The sequence below is a fragment of the Hyperolius riggenbachi genome, chromosome 1, assembly GCF_040937935.1.
Source record: "Hyperolius riggenbachi isolate aHypRig1 chromosome 1, aHypRig1.pri, whole genome shotgun sequence".
Taxonomy (NCBI): Eukaryota; Metazoa; Chordata; class Amphibia; order Anura; family Hyperoliidae; genus Hyperolius; species Hyperolius riggenbachi.
The window spans coordinates 604,002,832-604,025,354 of record NC_090646.1 but is presented as its reverse complement, the minus strand read 5'-3'; the positions used below and the strand labels follow the sequence as shown (position 1 = coordinate 604,025,354).

The 22,523-nt window shown below is 45.7% G+C and overlaps 1 protein-coding gene across 1 annotated transcript in view; it reads right to left on the bottom strand.

Annotated features, from left to right (window-relative positions):
- The window catches only part of ZSWIM6 (zinc finger SWIM-type containing 6), a 200,836-nt gene that overhangs the window by 37,231 nt on the left and 141,082 nt on the right, over positions 1-22,523 (bottom strand). The window contains exons 5-7 of the mRNA XM_068249615.1: positions 3,215-3,394; positions 936-1,112; positions 581-727 (exon numbers count right to left, since the gene is read on the bottom strand). Of these exons, the coding sequence (XP_068105716.1) occupies positions 581-727; positions 936-1,112; positions 3,215-3,394 (504 nt within the window). The remainder of the gene's footprint in view (positions 1-580; positions 728-935; positions 1,113-3,214; positions 3,395-22,523) is intronic.

Here is a 22,523-nt window from a genome sequence, read left to right as displayed (position 1 = left end):
CCTAATAGGAAAGCATTCAATGAAATTCTCCACAGTTTGCTTACACTGTTTAAGCCCAACGGATGGGAATATCAGTGCTGGTTACATTGCTCTACTCTAGTCCAAATTAGAGGAAATTAAGACATTTCGTAAAAGAAAAATACGTGAATAAAAACGTGCTATTAAAAAAAAAAAAAAAAGATTCCATTGCTATTAAACACTTTAGATTAGATATCAGCTTTCTGTTATATTGGTACAATGGTTACAGGTCTGCTGCTCTGACTAGCTTCTGAACCCTACCATAATTTGTCTGCTATTGATTTTAGGATTGGCTCCATAAAAAACAAATGGAGCAGCTTGAATCGGATTTGCACTGCTCGGTTAGAACTCACATCAGTGTAATGTCAGAGGAGTGGAGCATAGATGGAAGGAGAGGTTGGGAGGTGTGCTGTGCGCACTGTATGCATTCCCCTCAGCAAAGTACTAAACCACTATCAAACTGCAGCCCTGATAACAGCACGCTGCCTTCTGTGAAACCTCCTCACAAATAACCATCCTCTGTAGAAAAGTTCCTTCCCGGGCCTTTTCATTCCTTTCATACCTTTCTTCTGCAGTCGGAACACATCCATTCTCTTCTGCTGCTGCCTTCTCAGAGTGTTGACAATGGCTATTGCTAGTCGGAGGGCCTCCCGTGGGTAGCCATGTGACCTCAGCGCGTCCACCCGCGCACAAGCAGTAGGGACATGCTCTGAAGGGCGAACAGAAAGCATTAATGTGACGTCTGGCTCCAACCATTTCAAGCATCAATACAGATTTTCCGAGGCTTAGAAAGAGAACAACATCAGCTCTTGTAGCCAAGTATTTCATCTACCCACAAGCACTCATTCATTTATAATGCCATACAAAGCTGAACAAAGCAGCAAGTCACAGAAAGTCTCTCAGCTTGCGTAACCTACCATGCCAGAGGGGCCACCCCCGAGAGTCGAAGAGGGAGTTTTCAGTGTCGTCATGATAACAGTAGTTGGTGTAAAGGTCGCTGCTAATAATGTGCTGTAAGTGGCTATCTTGCCAGTGCAAGTCGCATGCCTCGATGGCACGTGTGAACACTGTTCGGTGAGGCCGATGTGAGGAATCTGAGGGGAAGAAAAACACACAAAAAAAAAATTACATATTGCAGAAGAGCAGAATTTAAAGGGAAACTCTACCATTACTGAGAAAAAAGGCTGTTTCCCCAATTCAGCTCTATACGTTGAAGAGATTAATAGGAAAGACACAGAACATTTATATAGCGCTTTCCTCTTGCTGGACTCAAAATGGCAGAGCTGCAGCCCGTAGGGCACGCTCTATAGGCAGTAGCAGTGCTAGGGAGTCTTGCCTAAGTACTTGCCCAAGTACTCCTTGCTGAATAGGTGCCGGATTACTGTAAAGGAAGGGCTGAGATTCAAACCCAGGTCTTCTGTGTCAGAGGCAGAGCCTGTAAAGTGGACCTAACATTGGAACCTCCTCTCTGCAGCCATACATCACCACTGACTGGCAGCCTATGGAGAAGTGGAGCAACCATGTCGGTGGTGAGGGCCTGACCTCCTGTGAACAGCTGCATTTAAAATTTTTTTTAGACATTTTAAGTACATTTATTATTACTGTATATACTCGCATATAAGCAGTCATGTGTATAAGCCGAGGTACCCACTTTGCCCTCAGAAACCAGGAAAAAGTGACTGACTCATGTATAAGCCCCCTCCCCAATATAGCCTACTGCACAGTAGCCAGATGTGCCTCCAGCACAAGACACCTTTTCTCCCCATAGCCAGATGTGCCCCGAGGATGATAGCTGTGTCTCAAGACGCCACTAGATTACGTCATAGATATGAGACACGGCAACTGCCACACAGAAATAATCCCCGATTACTGCACCGCTGACAGGTTGCTTGCACTCCACATGTTGGGGGACACAGGTAGTCTTGAGCAGCGCACTCTGCACACCATGTTGCAGGGGATGGGGGACACGGACACAGCATGGAGCTAGTTGGCAAGAGCAGATTCACTTGTGCATAATCCTTATGATCCTCTGCCAGTAACAAAACCTGCTCCACCATCTGTTCTGCTCCACTGACTTGCATATAAGCCGAGGGGGTAACTTTTCTGCACATTTTTTGTGTTGAAAAATTAGGCTTATACATGAGTATATAAGGTAAGTGATTTAAAATGAACTTTAACTAGGGCTGTAAGCTATGGCATAATGTGTAGTAGAGGTCAGCCCTTTACAATTAACTTCTCCTGAGTTTATTTTCAGGAGAAATATTTGATAAACCTTTTTACCTACTTTATAGTAATTTTTGTTCAGTTGCTTTTCAGTTGCTAGGAGCTGTAGAGGTTTTTTTGTAGGCAAGTCGAAAAAAAATGTGCATTTTTTTTTGCTTGCCGGTGGCTTAAAAGACAACTGAAGTGGGAGGAGACTGCCATGTTTATTTCCTTTTACACAATACCAATTGCCAGGCAGTCTTGCTGATCTATTTGGCTGCAGTAGTGTGTGAATAACACTAGGAACAAGCATGAAGACAATCTTGTCAGACCTGACAATGTCAGAAACACCTGATGTGATGCATGCTTGTTCAGGGTTTATAGCAAAAAGTATCGAAGGCAGAGGATCAGCAGGATAGCCAGGCAACTGTTATTGCTTAAAAGGAAATAAATATGGCAGCCTCCATATGCCTCTCACATTAGTTGTCCTTTAAAGGGTAATTATTGATCGGGTGTGATGGCATCTTCTGTGAGAAACCTTAGAAAAAAGTTCCACCGCTAGTCTCCAATGGCAGCACTCATGTCACTGGGATGACTCAACCCTTTAAAGAATTTACTTTCACATTCATTATAAGCTAAATACAGGAGCAATACCAACACAGTAACAGTGTGCAACATGCTGTTCCAAGTATATACATTGAAAAGAAAAGGTCTCATATAAGGTGAAATCTTTACCGCTTGTTGGCTGCTGGTTTGAAGGTTGATTAGCTGTCATTATGTGAAGCATGAATACATATATAATGTAGTCACCTGCCAAAGTTTGGCCACACCCACAGCTTGATGAGGCATCTTTGAATATGGGAGCTGCCAGGAGTGTGTGACAGACTCTCGACAATGCCTCAGGATAGAGGTACTATAATTACTAATTTAGGGTGTACTTGCTCACAATGCCTAGGGCAACTGCATCTCAAAATACACCCGGCATTCTTCTCACCCTGGTTGGCATTTCCAGCCTGAGGCAAGGCATTGGTTAGGTTGGGCAGCTCGTTGCCGTGGTTGCCATCTTCCCAGGGACACACATCCACGCTGTTCCATTTCTTCAGCTGTTTCAGCCAACTGGCCTTCTGCTCAGGCTTGCAGTGAGGATTTAAGACAATGCACATCCATAGAGCACCTATGGAGAGAGATGTGAAAATGAATAAAAGCCATACTAACTGCTCAAGTATTCCTGTGCAAACACTATAAACATCAATAACACCATATACTTGGACTTTAGGTGTCTGATACCAGAGGGCAATTCATAGACAAGACACAGAACATTTATATCGCGCTTTTCTCCTGGTGGACTCAAAGCGCCAGAGATGCAACCACTAGGACATGCTCTATAGGCAGTAGCAGTGTTAGGGAGACTTGCCCAAGGTCTCCTGCTGAAATAGGATCTGGCTTACTGAACAGGAAGAGCAGAGATACAAACACTGGTCTCCTGTGTCAGAGACAGGGCCCTTAACCAGTATCTTAAAACGTGTAATAAAGAGCCAGTGAGGTGACTCAAAGTGGAGTCACTGTGCCATTCACCAACTGTAACTGCACACAGAATACCAACTGCAATGCAAGGTGTTCTGAAGTGTAGAAAAGCATATACTATACAGGTGATAAATTACTGCATCTTAAAATGGCCACGTGAAAGTTTATAAAAGCCCATTTATCTGAATGATCTCAATATGGGTGAAAGAGGCGCCCGCTTCCTCAGGCCAATAACAGTGCCAAATGGAAAAACCTCATTAGCATAGGTAGCCTAGTAGATTTTGTTATTTGAGGTAAGCTACCTCCCTTCCTTTCGTTTTTAAAGGATTTTATATACACCATGGCACCTTTTTCACCCATATTGTGCTTATATACCCCCCGACATATTCTGTTAGATGGGTTCAGACAGACTGCATGTGGTTCACACCACAGGAGACAACTGTTGATTTTCCTAAGTGAGTGACCCGCCACCAGGTCCGTCTGGAACACCACGAGTGGAGTCGGGTTTATGGTCTCCACCTTCTTCTTGCAGTCCATTGGCCCTCTACAACCCGCCTTAGTAGTAGTTTCCATTATACCACTTATAGACCTTATACTAAAACGTATTAAACTATTGGGCTCCCGTCATTTTTTGCATTTCCTTGATTGGAAATTGACTAAAGGTACGTACACACATTCAACAAAGTGCACAGCCAATACCACAACATGACTGACACCACAACAAACAGATTACAAGACTTGTAATCTCCACGCTTCAAACAACTGAACAACCAACTCATCCTGCACACGCAAGCGAAAAAGACTGCACGCCATGGTTGCATTCAAAACAAGCGCACGTCGTACAAACTACGTTAGACACACATGGCCAACTGCACTATATCAGCCCAACAGTTGTGTGAATTGATCCACTGGATGGATCGTGCAAGCCACCTGTTATCAGTCAACCGTCTAGACCAGGGGTCCCCAAACTTTTTCGGTTGAGGGCCAGGTCAACACTAGAGTTGGGCCGAACGGTTCGCCTGCGAACGGTTCCATGCGAACTTCAGTGGTTCGCGTTCGCGTCCCGCAGGCGAACCTTTGCGGAAGTTCGGTTCGCCCCATAATGCACATGGAGGGTCAACTTTGACCCTCTACATCACAGTCAGCAGGCCCAGTGTAGCCAATTAGGCTACACTAGCCCCTGGAGCCCCACCCCCCCTTATATAAGGCAGGCAGCGGCGGCCATTACGGCCACTCGTGTGCCTGCATTAGTCAGAGTAGGGCGAGCTGCTGCAGACTGTCTCTCAGGGAAAGATTAGTTAGGCTTAGCTTGTTCCTGTCTGGCTGCATACCTGTTCTGTGAACCCACCACTGCATACCTGTGCTGTGAACCCACCACTGCATACCTGTGCTGTGAACCCACCACTGCATACCTGTTCTGTTCAGTGGACCCGCCACTGTATACCTGTTCATTGAACCCACCACTGCATACCTGTGCTGTGAACCCACCACTGCATACCTGTGCTGTGAACCCACCACTGCATACCTGTGCTGTGAACCCACCACTGCATACCTGTTCTGTTCAGTGGACCCGCCACTGCATACTTGTTCTGTTTAGTGAACCGCCACTGTATACCTGTTCTGTTTAGTGAACCCGCCACTGCATACCTGTTCTGTTCAGTGGACCCGCCACTGCATACCTGTTCTGTGAACCCGCCACTGTATACCTGTTCTGTTCAGTGAACCCACCGCATCAGTGCGCATACCTGTGCAGTTAAGTGAACCCGCCACTGCATACCTGTTCTGTTCAGTGGACCCGCCACTGCATACCTGTTCTGTTTAGTGAACTGCCACTGTATACCTGTTCTGTTTAGTGAACCCGCCACTGCATACCTGTTCTGTTCAGTGAACCCACCGCATCAGTGCGCATACCTGTGCAGTTAAGTGAACCCGCCACTGCATACCTGTTCTGTTCAGTGGACCCGCCACTGCATACCTGTTCTGTTTAGTGAACCGCCACTGTATACCTGTTCTGTTTAGTGAACCCGCCACTGCATACCTGTTCTGTTCAGTGGACCCGCCACTGCATACCTGTTCTGTTTAGTGAACCCGCCACTGCATACCTGTTCTGTTCAGTGGACCCGCCACTGCATACCTGTTCTGTTTAGTGAACCCGCCACTGCATACCTGTTCTGTTCAGTGGACCCGCCACTGCATACCTGTTCTGTTTAGTGAACCGCCACTGCATACCTGTTCTGTGAACCCGCCACTGTATACCTGTTCTGTTCAGTGAACCCACCGCATCAGTGCGCATACCTGTGCAGTTAAGTGAACCCGCCACTGCATACCTGTTCTGTTCAGTGGACCCGCCACTGCATACCTGTTCTGTTTAGTGAACCGCCACTGTATACCTGTTCTGTTTAGTGAACCCGCCACTGCATACCTGTTCTGTTCAGTGGACCCGCCACTGCATACCTGTTCTGTTTAGTGAACCCGCCACTGCATACCTGTTCTGTTCAGTGGACCCGCCACTGCATACCTGTTCTGTTTAGTGAACCGCCACTGTATACCTGTTCTGTTTAGTGAACCCGCCACTGCATACCTGTTCTGTTCAGTGGACCCGCCACTGCATACCTGTTCTGTTTAGTGAACCCGCCACTGCATACCTGTTCTGTTCAGTGGACCCGCCACTGCATACCTGTTCTGTTTAGTGAACCGCCACTGTATACCTGTTCTGTTTAGTGAACCCGCCACTGCATACCTGTTCTGTTCAGTGGGCCCGCCACTGCATACCTGTGCTGTGAACCCGTGTCTCGGGGGGCACACCCACGATAATAAGGTCGTTGCCTCATTGTGGTCAGACCAAATTTGATCAGCTGGACAGTCACTGTTCTGTCATTCAGCTACATCAGCCAGGTGACCATATGGGCTGTAAAGCCACCAAAACCTGCGCTCTCGCAGGGACGGATCTAGGGGGGGGCAAGCGGGTATCTTGCCCCTGGCGCAGTTTGTTGAATTCTTAAAAAGGCAGCAAAATAAAAGGCAGTTTAGGCGCCAAAACCTGACCTTTAGGCGCCAAAACCTGACCTTGCCCCAGGCGCAACTTGGTCTTGATCCGTCCCTGCACTCTCGCCATGGTGCGCACCAGTAAAGCACGGCCGTCACTACACAAACAGCTGTTTGCGGTGCGTTACACGATGAGTTTGGTGTGTCAGTGTGAAGCAGTACCTTAATTACACTCCCTGATTGATGTATACACATGCAAGATGTTTGAAAGCACTTTAGGCCTGTCATTTAGCATTCAATGTGATTTCTGCCCTTAAAACGCTGCTTTGCGTCAAATCCAGATTTTTCCCGGGGACTTTTGGCATGTATCCCACTCCGCCATCCCCCCCTCCAGGTGTTAGACCCCTTGAAACATCTTTTCCATCACTTTTGTGGCCAGCATAATTATTTTTTTTTTTCAAAGTTCGCATCCCCATTGAAGTCTATTGCGGTTCGCGAACTTTAACGCGAACCGAACCTTTCGCGAAAGTTCGCGAACCCGGTTCGCGAACCAAAAATCGGAGGTTCGGCCCAACTCTAGTCAACACACTTCAGACTGCTGGGGGGCCCGAACATACATAGAATGGTGTTGAAAAACATTACATTTAATCTAGGTATTGATTCCTTTCCAGTAATGCCCGGAGGAGAACTGCCAGCAGTTCCAGTTCAGTTATGTGGCGCCTGAAGAACGTCTTTGTGCACCAGACAGTGAAGCATACTCATGTGACAGCAGTCCAATTGGACAGCAGTGTCACCTGATGCAGAATTGGATTGGAAGCCAGCAAATGACTGCTCGCTGGCTTCTACAGTATGTGGATGGGTGATGCCAGCACTGCTATTCTATATGCAGGCCATCGATATTTAGAGGTGCAGTGGGCCCCATCTATTAGTTATACATTTTGTGTTTGGGGGGGGCCAGTGAAAAAGCCTCAGGGGGCAACATTCGGCCAGCAGGCCTTAGTTTGAGGACCACGGGTCTAGACGTTTGGTTAAGCGGGTGTACAGGCCTTTAGAAGTTGGGATGATCAAGGACAAGCACATTTTTACAAAACTTTTTGCAGTTTGAAAATGTAAATGCTATAGCTTTGATTGGTCCATTTTTCAAAGCTTCATATATTTGCTCAAAACTGGCATTATCTCCTAGGCCACCCCACCTAAAAAGCAGCAATCAATACACCACAGAGCATCAAATCTAAGTTCATAAACAAGGATTCAAGAATAAAAATGTGACCAAAACACAAGCAATTGCCTTACAGTTAAACATAATGCAAATAGCAGAGCAGAGCTGTGTGATAGGGAAAAGTAAATGCAGCTCTCCCACACACACACAATCCTGTAATTTAATAACCATTAGAATACCATCCTTTCCAGGGCAATCGTTGAGGATGTAGTCACGTCACCAGCCTGTCCTCCTGGTCTCTGGAGCACGGCGCACCGACATCTGCTCTGCAGCTCCAGGAATAGGGATGCACAATGAGATGCAACTCGTTCCAGGATTATGCAGCTTGAAAATGGACCAATCGAATACCACCTTGGTAGGATTCAATTTGACCATTTTCAAGATGCAACTAAAAATACCAGATCCATGTATGCTTTCTAAATCCCGACATCGAAGGAGTATGAAGATTGGGTGTTATAAGCAACACAAATTATTTAAAGGACCAATATCATGAAAAAAGTAGGCAGTTAAAATCTGACAGAACCGACAGGTTTTTGGCCAGTCCATTTCCTCATGGGGGATTCTCTTGGTTTTCCACGACATTTCCTGAACAGCAGTTGCAAAGTCTAACTGACAAAATAGTGTGCAAGTGAGTAGGGAGGCTGGCTGGTATTTTAATATTTGGGCAGTTAAACTGCTGTTCAGGAAATGCTGTTGAAAACAAAGAAAACCCTGAGAATTCCCCATGAGGAGATGGACTGTCAGATTTTAGCTGCCTACTTTTTTCGCGATAGTGGTCCTTTAAGATAAATTATCAGCATTACACCCCAGCTACCAGCATTCTCAGAATGTGACCAGCAATGGCTGTTCCCAATAGTCTCATCACAGCTGCAGTCAGATATGCAGAGCAATTCTAAAGCAAAAATAAAAAAGGGTGCAGGTTTCCTTCTGGTATGGGATGGTGTATGGGTCCTCCTACTGGGCAGGAAAATCCGATTAGTCACCAATGTCCTAAATGAGGGTTAAAATCCCAGAGGACAAGCAAGACACAAAGACACAGAGCACTCTTGTCCAAGTTGACCATACATTGTTTCAGTGACAACAGTGTTCTCCCCAGGCTCTTTTAGCCTGGGTGCTCCACCCGGCTAATTTTGGTGCGCACCCGGCTATCATCGGCTCACGTCCTCATCCACCTCCTATGCTGTAAGCAGAGTTATGCCGGCCCTTCATTCCCTACCTCACTACTTTTTCATGCTGCTCAGCTGGGAAAACAATTCTGGGGGAAAAAAAAATGGACAATCATTTGATTTGATTTTTAGACATGCGTTTTATCAACTGGACAGGTGCCAAACGTATACAGTACACGGTACACTGCAGTACTCCATTTCCTCAAGTATAATGTGACTTTACCGCCTGTCAGATGCCCATGTGAAAAAGGACCCAACACAGAATGAATTCCCAGGCTCTCCACAGAGAACACAGTTCTAGTACACAGACCAGCAAGACAGTGCAAAAACTCCACTGAATGAATCCTTCTGCTTTCTATGGGGGAAGGGAGCGTAGTGATGGTTCAGTGATTGCCATAATGCACTGTGGAATACGTCCTCCGCACTATATATCAGGGCAAAATAAATTGACCAACTCCCCATGCTTCATCCTCTCTCCCTTTTATCTCCCCTCCCCTCCCCCACTCCTCTACCTCACCTGCTTGTGGGAATACCACAGGACTTTCTGTTTATTGCTTATTGTGCTATGCACAGCAATTGTCTGATTTTTACCTCGGGTGAGTTTCTAAACTGTTTATATGCAGTGCCGCAAGCAGGAATAGAAAGGAGAGAAAAAAAAGCACAAAAGTAAAAAGAAATACCTACATTAGCAATTATTATTATTATTATTATGCAGCCCTGTCACAGGAAAGCCTGCTGACAAAGCCGCCAAAGATGGAGTCGGCGTGTGAACAAATTACTTCAGACACACCTGAAGCAAACAAAAGACAAATTATTATTCAGCGCCTCATTTACAGACCACAAGTCAGTCTCCCATCATTCATCGAGGCTTTGGCTGCTTTTAATGGGACCAGACTCCCTTTTTTTTTATTGTCATTATTTCTGTAATTAGGTTAAGCGAGAAATTTGTTTAACATTCTCTCTTTTTTTTTCTCCCCCTCTTTGAAGAACGGCAAAAGAAAAATCTAATTTGTGCTGACATTTCACACATAGCATGGGCTGGCAAATCTGCATCCCTGACACGACGGAACGGGTGTGCCTGAACGCATCGGGCTCTGGAACGAGCCAATTTTCACATGGAGAGATTTTTTAATCAGCTGTCTCTTCACCGAGGTGAACCCTGACAGCGGCGTGAAGACGTCTGAAAAGTGCTATTCAGCCACACTTCATTTGCTCATTAAAAGGACGCGTTTTGCACACTTGAGGACGTTTGCTCAATCGGTTGGACAATCCGCCGGAGTGGTGGAGACTGCAGGATCGGCATCCTGAGAGGTGTACAGCATACAGGAGCATCCCTGCCCCCTACAGCGGCCAACAGGCTGTCTGCAAGCAGGAGGCAAAATAATTGAGAGGCAGGCAGAATCCCGGGAGAGGCCTTATACCACAGCACACAGGCCAAGGAAGCAGCGGCAGGCCTAGGATGCACTTCTTCTGGGCTGTGTGTATTTATGGTGCAGCCGCACAGCGCAAGGACAATATGCAATTACTGCCACAGGTCATGCATGGCATCACACTTTGAAGAATCCCAGTCAATGTGCCGACACTGTGGAGGATGGGGAGGAGGGGGGGGGGGGGGGGGGGGGAGGATCTTCAGCTTTCCATGCTAGATTTGGCAGACATAAGGAATGAACCATTATACATTGATGAAGAATAGGCAAGGCTATTGTCAGCCCCAGCTGTGATCTCCTGCTGACCTTGGGTACTAGCTGGTATGTGCATTATATCCGTATCCCATCACAGGGATAAGGAGAAGATGCTGGTACTCTGGCGTCTTTGTGCTAAATCCATTTTCAAGGTGAGCCTTTTGGTTGAGGAGAATCTTCCTTCCTCTGGTCCACATCTGTACAAAGGCTCAGATATATAATAAGAGGTGTTTACAGCAGTCCATAGCTTGGAGAGGAGGGTTGTATAAAGAAAACAAAGAATCAATTAATAAAAGAGCAATAAGGAATAGTTTAGTTCTGGAGGGTTCAATAAAACCTCGCTATCATGCACCCTTGTAACCTTACATTACCAGTGTGCTTGTGCAGGTCTCTGATCAGGTTGAGGGCAATAATAAAGGTGAATTTGGGATGCAGCAACGCCCTCTAAGGCCTGGGAGCACCTAGGAGTGCTTTAGCAGCACTAGCCAGCTATCAGCAAATCGCTACACAAGTGGATCCCTATGGGGGTGGGTCCCACTAGCAAACAATCCTGGACCAATTCCATCAGTGGTTACATTAGCCAAATCACGATCGCTCCAGGAATCGTGGGGAAATTCCAATACTTTCGCAATTTTGCAAATTGAGGGTGATTTGCAATTGCCGCAACCCTCCCATAGTGGGGGGTCCCAAGCCTAACTGCAAATGGTATAGCAGGGTTTCCTCAAAGTTCACAGCAGAGTGGTTAAAGAGGAACTCCAGTGAAAATAATGTAATAAAAAAAAAGTGCTTAATTTTTACAATAATTATGTATAAATGATTTAGTCAGTGTTTGCCCATTGTAAAATCTTATAAATCCCTGATTTACATTCTGACATTTATTACATGGTGACATTTTTACTGTTGGCAGGTGATGTAGCTGCTGCATGCTTTTTTGGCAGTTGGAAACAGCCATTTCCCACAATGCAGCAAGGTTCACAGACAGGAAACTGCCAAGAGTACGTACTCAGAATTTCTTTGTGGTAGGGGTTTCACCACAATATCAGTCATACAGCGCCCCCTGATGATCTGTTTGTGAAAGGAATAGATTTCTCATGTAAAAGGGGGTATCAGCTACTGATTGGGATAAGGTTCAATTCTTGGTCGGAGTTACTCTTTAAACCCCTGGTTCTGCCAGCTTACATATAGCAGCTGTACAGGCGTCTCTGCATACTGCTTATGTAAATTATAGCTTACAAAGTAAAAATGGACTTTTCAATATTTTCCAGTCTTCTTTGTGCCAACGTCCAAATATTAACAATGGTGATACACAAAGACTTTGTTGCAGATTCTCTGCCTAATCCTTTTAGCCATGGCCCCTGAACAAGCATGCAGACCAGGTGTTTCTGCCCGAAGGGTGACTGGATTAGCTGCATGCTTGATTCAGGTGTGATTCAGACACTACTGTAGCCAAAGAGATCAGCAGGGATGCCAAGAATCTGGTATTGTTAAAAAAAAAAAAAAATATAGCAGCCTCCATATCCTTTAACGGTTTATAAATGTAGAGATAGGAGACTGTGTTGATAAATGCTGCTCCTAGAGAAAGGGGAACCATGAATGTGAAGTATGTTTATCACAGTTTCGGCATAAAAGGCACAGTGTTATTTGCCAAAGGAAAACTGGAGCGTGAGGCAACAAAGTCTCCTCAAATACCCAAAACATTGTGGAAGTTTTCTCTTCACGTGACAGATTGGGCTCTTCCTACTTGGTTGGCATATGGGAGGGAAGGTCTGTCTTTGTCTTCCTCAGAGTACTGGCTTTTTCTAATACTAATACATGCCTCTTCAAAAATGTTTTTTTGTTTTGTTTATTAAACACGGAGAATGACAAAACACTAACCGTCTGGGGGTGGGGGGGGCGTGTTATTGACTGGAGGAGTCGAGCAGTCCTTTGCTACAGCAAGGAAGCCAGACAAACAGCACATTATACCGCTGGAGTGAGACTGTGGTCAGATTGTCCTGTACATCAGTCTTCCCCAACCCTGTCCTCAAGGCCCAACAGTGCATGTTTTGTGGAAATCCACAGAGGTAGTAAATCAGCTCTGCTGAGCCACTAATTACCTCACCTGTGCATGTTTGTGGTTTCCTGCAAAACATGCACTGTTGGTGGGCCTTGAGGACAGGGTTGGGGAACTCTGCTCTACATACTAGGCTCGGAGGTGAGATTAGTACGTAGAGCAGTGGTTCTCAAACTTTTTGAGGGTGAGGGCACCTTGACGGCTTTGAAATGTTTTCAATGCATCCCTGGGCAGCATTTCCCTCCTACTTGTGATGCTTATTAGGCCAGATGCCCCCTTCAAGTGGTCACGGACCCACCCATTGTATATCACTGATAGCATTATGCCACGGCACCCGGTTTGTGATGTAGAGGACAATCCGACCACAATTTCACACTCCAGAAGAAGCAAGACACCAGCACATTACACCACTGAAGACCTCAGAGCTGGATACATAGAGGACAATATGACCACAGTCACTCTCTGAAGCGAAATTTCCCCATGCAGATTTTAGGCCAGAACTCGGAGCATGAATCCAAATTCACACAGGCCTCTTTGTTACGCAAATAACGGATAGATGGCTTTTAAGGATTTTAAGGCATCCATGCGAGTGGGAAGCCCGTAAAGAGTTATCATTTATGCTGTTCACAAAGAAGCCAAGCAAGAGAATGGAAGAGAAAAAAAACACATTTGAGATGAGAGGAATGGTGGATGTGAGGGATGATTTGATGGCAGTGACATTCCTGGGCGACATCCTCCGCCACATGCACTCCTCCTGTTGTGCTGTATCCAGCTCATCACTGAGCTCTCCCGGGAAAGCAGCTAATAAAAGACTTTACCCTAGACTGACTCTCCAAACATATGTGGAGGATAGACCACTGCCAATCATATCTTTCCCCAATTACATTTTCATAGTCACACACAATTCCAGAGAAGCCACTTCATAGAAGGCTGATAAAAATAGTGAGCTGCTCTATAAATCCGCTGATTGCCGAGCAATATTCCAAGTCAATAGTCGCCCCTTCTTAAGCCAAAAATCCTCTAGTATATTGGTTTGAAGGATTCAATAAGGAGGAATAATTGAAAGCACACAGAGGCACATCACTGCAGAGGCAGCTTTAGTCTTTGTTAGATGAAAAGAGGCTGGATGGTGAAACCCTAGTATAGCCAGGAAGGACAACACAAGGGAGCAGATTTAAAAAGACAGGTGCAAATAGAAAGCAAAAAGTGAAATACGTTACCCAGAGTATGCAAAATGCATTTGACAAACCAAAACTGGTAATTCAGCTCAAATGCTCCACACCCATCCAGTATTCTTGGAACCTGTAATGTAGTCCCTTAAAGGGAATCTGAAGTAAGAGGGATATGGAGGCTGCCATATTTATTTCCCTTTAGACCAAAGGTGTCGAACTCCAGGCCTGGAGGGCCAGATCCATGCCAGTGTTTAGGATGGACTGAGAAAGAGGAATGTGTTCTACCTGATGGACCACACCTTTCCTGATTCAGACCCATCAATTCATTTGAGTTCTGTCAAAATTGTGTGAAGACCACGGCCCTCAAAGGACTGCTTTAGACAATACCAGTTGCCTGGCTGTCCTGCTGATCCTCTGCCTCTAATACTTGTAGCCATAGATCCCCAAATAGTCTGCAACTGTATAGTGTAAAATGCAAAACAAATATGGCTGCCTGCATATACCTCTAGCTTCAGGGGTCATTTAATGTGGCCCATACACATCGATTTTTCATTTACTTATCCAGCCTATTTGATCGCTCTGATTGAATCTACTAGAAATCCATGCAGCGAGTCGACACATTTTTGGTCAATCGCTACAGACAGAAGACATCGGTCTGTGGCGGGCCAGAAGTAGCAGCAGAACTACGGCCCATAGCATTGCACTGGATCACTCATCGCAAGGCTGCAGTTAGAATTCAATAGATTTCATATAGAAATCTATTAAAAATCTGATCCTAATGTGTGGCACAGATCAGATCAATCCCTGTCAGATTTGATCTGACAGGGAACTATCTGATGGTCGATTCTGGTGGCCATTTATAGGTCGAATCTGGGATACACAAGTCAATATTTATTCCCAGTCAATGAGTGAGTTAAAGTGGACCTGAACTCTTCCACAGGACAGAAGGAAAACAGAGAAAAGCACAGAGAAAAGCTGTAATTTGATCTCTCCCCTGTGTCAGCTGACTGCCAGGGCGGAGAGGCTAATATGAAAGCACAGGATGTTAACAATATGTCATAGGAAGTTCTGAGTTCAGGTCCGCTTTAATTAAAATAACTGTGGATTGGCTGTTGGACCGGGAGTGAAATCTTCAACCAACTGAGGACTAGTGTCTCACTTACGAAATGATTGGACATGCTGGAAGATACTGAACGGTCCCACACCTAACAATATAATGTACAAACAACCAATGCGTTTAGGTGAAGACCCCCCCAGAGCTTGTTGGATAGACCATATGGGAAAGCAATTTTGTATACAGTTCGGCGCTTCAATTCCCTGACAGTAAATAATTGGATGAATAGAAAGATGCACTGCACGATACGTTGGCAGCAGAAATACTCCTGTACACCAGGCCTCATCTGTTTAGTCAACCCTGAGGTTGTCCTCCAAATAAGCCGCTGGTTTAGCACTAACTGGTCTGTACGGTTCTCTGCTGGGCCCGTATGCTCCAGCTGGTAGACAAGGAGGTCTTCTCTCTCACCAGTCTATAAGGAATAGGCACATGTGGATGCTGCAGGACACCTAGAGTGGAACTAAACACTTTTTAAATTAAGTTGTTTCCCAAGCAGATTATCCTTCATTACAGCAGACTATTAAAAGCCCTGGCTCGCCCTCCCAGGTTTTTTTTAATGTATACGCAGCTGCGCCGGGCAGGATCCTATTGCTTACGACATTATACAATTTCCTGCAGTCATTCCAGCGAATTCACTCATTAAAACATATTGTCACGTATCTGGAGGTACTCCAACTATAAAAGAGTCAATCGTTTGGAGTGGGGTATTTCCTGACCTAGCAATTCAAGTGCCTCGTCACATACCCAAGGGCTATAGGTTCCCAGTGTACATGTCCTTCAATGCCAGTACTTTGGGCATTTTCAGTCTACAGCTAAAAAATGACTGGTTGTCATGCTTACCAGTGTGTCATCCGATAGGGCCTGCCGGGTCCGTAGTCGCATGCACGGGCACAGAAGGGGCCGACATGTTTGTTTACTTCATGGCGTCACGCCAATCGGCGTGACGCGTACTAAGTTACGCGCATGCGCGTCTGATCAGGTCCATGCGAAGGCTAGTACGCGTGCGCGACCTCACGCTGACGGGGTCGCGCATGCGCGTCTTCACGCGGACGTTTGTACGCATGCGCAGCGTTCGGTAATTGGCGCCAAGCGGCCTATTTAAACCTGCCCTGCCAGCACATCAGTGCTGTCTGTTCGTGCAGCTTGTCAGCAGTTGTTCCTGTTACTCTGCCAGCTATTTCTCTGATAGATACCGGTTACCTGACCTCGGCCTGTTCCTGACTACGTTTGATCTCCGCCTGCCTCGACCCTTAGCAGGTTTACCGCTCACGAAAGTACTCTGCCTGCCTCGACCCTAGCTTGTCTTCTCGTTACGCCTGAACGCTGCCAGCCCTGACCTCGGAACTGTCTCGACCTTGTTTTGCCTGCTGATCCTGTACCTCGCTTTCTCCACATTGCAGTGTTGCTGTTCTCTGAATCACTGTTGGGTCTACCTGGAGCGCAACCTGGTGGGCACTAGGCAGCAAAGTCCTTTTGGCCCCAGTGGTCCTTAGGGTGAAGACCCGTGGTCACTTAGATCCTGTGCTCTGGGTGGTCCTCACCTCAATGGTAAGGTCAACAGCTTTCTCTGTGAAGCATAACAACAGCTTCCCCTGTGAAGCATAACACTGGTGCCAGCTCAGGCAAAGGCATAATCTGGTTACCCAACCCAACTGAAAGGCTGCCCAGTGCCCCGCCCATCTAATAGGTCACTCTGGCAGCCGCGTGGGTGCTAAGGCTGGTTGGATTGGAGTTTACACTGACAGTCAGTCTACCATTACAAAATAAGACAAGCAAATGTGCAGATGAGGCCATTCTGGTAAATGTAGAACTAAAAACCATTACACATGTACATACACGTCTGGATTCCAAATACGGGTTTAGACAAATTATGCATAAACCATAATCACTGCTTAACAAAGCCAAGGAACAGGAATGCTAAGCCTGGTACACACTTTCCACTATGATTGGCCAATCACTGACCAATTTTACCACTTCCACGTAGTATAAGGTTAGGTTTCCACTTGTGTGTTTTGTATTAGATTTTTCGCATAGAAAATTTGCATTCGTTTAGCACCATTGGTAGTGAATGGGGCTGTTTCCATGAAAGGCGAATTTATCGCAAGCGTTTGTACGCAAAAAAATCTGAGGTCCTGCTTCATTTTTCCGGATATTTTATGCGTATCGGCCTCTATTTGCATATAATGCTTTGCAATGCCATCCCATAGCAGTGCAAATTTTCACATTATTTGTGCGAAAATTTGCATGAAATGCGTTGTCAGCACTCGTGACAAAGCTGTTACTGGGCAGATTATGTTAAATTTGACTAATGCGAATTTTCGCGTGCGGAAATTCACATAAAACACAGATTTACATGCACCAATCAGAAAAATCTTGTACGATTTTTTGAACGCAAAAATATTCACACTACAGTAGAAACGTAGCCTAATGCTGGGAATACACGTTAAGTTTTTACTTTAGATAGATGGGTTCGATAGATAAATTCCAACCTGTCGGATCTGGTCGATTCTACTTTCGTTTCGATTCTCCTCATTCAAGTGAATGTAATTGATAAGAAAAGATAAGGAATCGAGAGTAGAATCTATCGAAAGCGAAAACGACGGCAAAAACGAACGCAAAAACGCATCGTGTATTCCCGGCATAAGAGTTAACAGATATTGAATAGGATGAGCAGATTGTGTAGAGTAATGCCCATACTGTATGGAGGTGGTAACATTGGTCAGTGATTGGCCAATCATAATTACAAAAAAAAGTGTATGCCAGGATTTAGTGCAGCTGAGCAGATCAGCCAGGCAACTGGTATTGTTTAAAAGGAAAAAAAACATGGCAGCCTCCTCATCCCTCTCACTTCAAGCACTGTCTGCTGGCCTTGCGTATTGCTAAATAGACGCACTGCTGATATCCGCATCGCAACACAAAATATGCACAAGCCTGCGCTGCTGTAGCTGCAGATCATATTGATATTTTCATAGAAGGCCATGTCGGATTATGCATTTTATCATATGTTCTGTTGTCCAAGTTTGTGTCAGTTTTGCTTCTGGTTACAAAACAGCTTCCAAGATAAAATGCATCAGCCAGAAATCTATGCGTAATGCACAATGGTACATATTAAACTTGCACAAAAAGCAAAGAGAAGAAAAAGATTTAAATGACAGCCCATTTATACAGATTTGTAAAAATAGGTAGCAGTAATCCATAAAGAGGGACTGAGATAATGATTTGGAAGAAAACGTGAGGGAAGCTTGTACGTATTAAACTCTGCAGCCTAAATAAATCAGTGCGGCGCCCTTTTGACCTATTTCGTGCTAAAGTCACGCGGTTACCCATCAAACAAAATGGATTCTGCACGAGGGTCAAGAGTGATTAGAATCCAATACAAGATGGAACGCACACAGCTCATCTCCAGCCATGTGTAGCCTGTGAGTAAAGTGACACATGACCACTACAGGCCTATCCAGCCAGATCCATTCCAGCAGCCGGCTGAGCGAATCATGACAGAAGAGCAAATCATGACAGAAGCACACAGCTGTGCAGTGAGGGGAATTCAGAAGAGGAGCAGTGTGTTCCACAGCAGTCCCACTCCTTGCTTTGTGCCGGCACTAGCTTCAGCCAGGCTGCTGTGTAGTCATTTTAAAGGGCAAAAGGCCTGGGATGCCGGCCAGTGAATGGAACCGGTTCTAAGGGCTGCGTTTCTTGGAGGAACAGAAGGTTTCATTTTGCTCTAATTCATTCTATTACAGAATTAAAGGTTGACGTATTGGTCTTGACAAGTGCTTCATGCTGATTGTATTGTGCATGATGGTATAATCACTCCCCATGCAGTTTGCGCTGGCTGACTGATTAATGCAATGGATTTCTGATGGGGGGGGTTTGAGAAGACTGTGCAATCCACAAGACCGCATTCTGTTTGTGTGTGTGGGGGGCTGGGAGAGCAGAACGCAGGAGGGGCGTGCTCATTAGTATTCGTTTCATCCTATACAGTGTACACATTCTGTATTATGACAGCGCCTGGATCAGTCCTCACACTTAATTCAAGGTCACATGAGCAAGTCTGAATGTTGTGATTTTCTTAAAGGGAACACGAGCGGAATACAAAAAGGGCCATCGTGAGACAAAGCACATGTGAAAGCCTACATGCTGCCATCTTGTGATTGTTCCTTGCTTGACTGACTTCAGTTTAGGTTTCTTCTCCCTGATAAAGCCATTCTCTCAGTACTGAGACACACATTCTGCCGACCCCTTCCTGCTTCACTAAGCTGCTCCCATCAGCCAACTGTCACTATCCCTAGTCATGTGATGTTGGCGACAGGATTTGCGAGCATCAGACTTCAATTAATCATGAACAGCTATTTCTGTGAGAGAGCTGCAGCTCAGAACCTCATACGGAAAAAATGTGTCTTTGTGCAGCGATGCCCCTAGCAACCAGTCATTTGCAAGTTCACAAAGGAAGCAGGACTAACATTACAGAGGAACCAACAGATATGATTAGAGGTAGAGGACGTTAAATGCAGGGCACAGACTTCCTGCATTGGTTCTCCGAGAGACTAAAAACACGGATTAGAAAACGTACAGGCCTCAAGCGTCAAATAGGAAAACAAAGCAGGCAGGTCTTTATCCTATTTTTTCCTGATATGTCCAATAGTTACCACTAGATGGAGATACTTGCATTTGGGATTGGGTTGCCAGTTGTACATGGGGCAAAGGCTAACACACTCATAGCAAATTTATAGTGTGCACTGGACATGTTATACGATCCAGATGCTATGAGCAGCTACAGACCTGTCTCCAACCTCCCCTTCTTAGGTAAAGTTATTGAAAAGGCTGTCTATCTGCAACTTGAAACCTGGCTGTCAGTAAACAACATCCTGGACCCTCTACAATCTGGCTTTAAGAAACACCACAGCTGTGAAACAGCCCTCATCCAAGTCTGCAACGATCTGCTCATGGCAAGGGACAGAGGGGAATGCTCCATCCTAATCCTGTTGGATCTCTCAGCGGCTTTTGATACAGTTGACCATGAAATCCTGCTTAACAGACTGCAGGAGTACTGTGGCATCAGTGGATCAGTCCTCCAGTGGTTCAGATCATTCCTGACTGACAGAACACAGAGAGTATCCCTAGGACCCATAATGTCCAAACCTGCACCTCTACAATTCGGAGTGCCACAAGGATCAATCCTATCCCCTCTGCTGTTTGCAATCTACATGTTGCCACTCGGCACACTTATCCAACGACATGGCCTGACGTACCACTGCTACGCCGATGACACACAGCTATACCTGTCCTTCAAACCTGGTGGAACAGACCCTACCCCAAAAATAAACTCTTGCTTAGCTGAGCTACAGGCATGGATGAATGATAACTGGTTGAAACTGAATGCTGACAAAACTGAGGTCCTGTTTGTCCAAAGCCAGTGCCCGCCATCAAAACAGCTCTATCCTAAAGCAACACCAATCAGGATTGGGAATTCAGACATAAACAGCTCCAACTTTGTGCGCAGCCTTGGCGTACTAATCGATGGGGAATTGAGTTTCAGAAACCAAATTTCATCTGTAGTTAAATCCTCCTTCTTTCATCTGAAGAACATTGCAAAGATTAAACATCTGATTCCCCCAGAGGATCTTCCAACCCTAGTCCACGCCTTCATCACATCACGTCTGGACTACTGCAATGCCCTTTATGTTGGCCTCCCCAAAAAGGACCTGCGCCGCCTGCAATTAGTGCAGAATTCTGCTGCCAGATTGCTAACAAACCAGCCTCGCCACTGTCATATTACACCGATCCTTCGCTCACTGCACTGGCTACCAGTAGAATGGAGAATACTCTTCAAGATTGGACTGCTGACATTCAAATCCCTGCACAGTCTAGGCCCTGGATACATGAAGGACTTGCTGAAGCTGCACCACACCTCTCACAACCTCAGATCAGCAAGTTCTATAAACTTGGTCACTCCCAGAGTGCACCTCAAAAAATCTGGAGATAGAGCCTTCTGCCATGCTGCCCCTACTCTCTGGAACTCCCTACCACACCCAGTAAAGACAGCACCATCCCTGGAGCTATTCAAATCCAGACTGAAAAGCCACCTGTTTAGCCTGGCATTTCCAGATTTATAAAATTTCTTCCTCTGTACCACGATGGTCTGAGCCATGCTTATGCGCTTTGAGTCCCACGGGAGAAAAGCGCTTTACAAATGTTATTTGTTGTTGTTGTTGTTGTTGTTATACTATGGTCAGACACTCATGAAATGCAGTTACATAAAGAATGGACAGAGGTAATTTGGCACAGACTAAAGCTCCAAATACGTGGTGGCATTTGTGTACTGCACCACTAGGGCTTTCTTTAAAGAGGAAGTGTCGCAAAAAATCTGAACATTTAAAACACATACAAATAAGTACATTACTTCAAGGGTAAAATGAGCCATAAATGACTTTTCTCAGGGGCGTAGCAATAGGGGTTGCAGAGGTAGCGACCACATCGGGGCCCTTGGGCCAGAGGGGCCCCAAAGGGCCCTCCCTCAAATGCAGTATTCGCTCTCTATCGGTCCTGTGCTCATAATAAGCACTTCTATAGATGCTTTGAATAGTGGTAATCATTAACAAACTGCCCCCCATCCCCTTCTTGCACCTCTGACACTGTAGTTGCCATTGGCAGGTTTTGGTGCGCCGTATCAATTGTTATGTATAGAGTGCTTGGGGGGCCCCAATGTAAAACTTGCATCGGGGCCCACAGCTCCTTAGCTACGCCACTGACTTTTCTCACATGTTGCTGTCACTTACAGTAGGTAGTATAAATCTGACATCAACAGGTTTTGGTTAGTTCATCTCTTCATAGGGGATTCTCAGCATGGTCTGTGTTCTTTACAAAGACATTCCCTGAAAAAAGATTTATACACAGATGCTGGACAGCCTCCCTGCTCACTGTACACTTTTTTGGCAGTTGGACAGAGCAACTGCCATTCACGAAGTGCTTTTAAACATAAAGAAAACCCTGAGAACCCCCCTCCCCCCATGAGAGGATGGGCTAGTCCAAAATCTGTCAGTAATGTCAGATATCTACTACTTACTGTAAGTGACAGCAACATAGGAGAAAAGTAATTTATGGCTCATTTAACTCCGGAAGAAACGTACTTCTTATTTGTAGATGTTAACATGTATTTTAACGTTTGAGATTTTCGCGACAGAGGTCCTTTAACCTCCTTAGCGGTAACCCCGTGCTGGACACTGGGTAAGCCGCTGCGGAGGATTCCTCAGGCCCTGCATAATTTTTTTTTCAAACACGCAGCTAGCACTTTGCTACCTGCGTGTTTGTTGCGATCACCGCGATACAGACCCCCCCCCCCCCCCCCGCATACCCCTTGTGCAGCCTGGCCAATCGGCACCAGGCTGCTC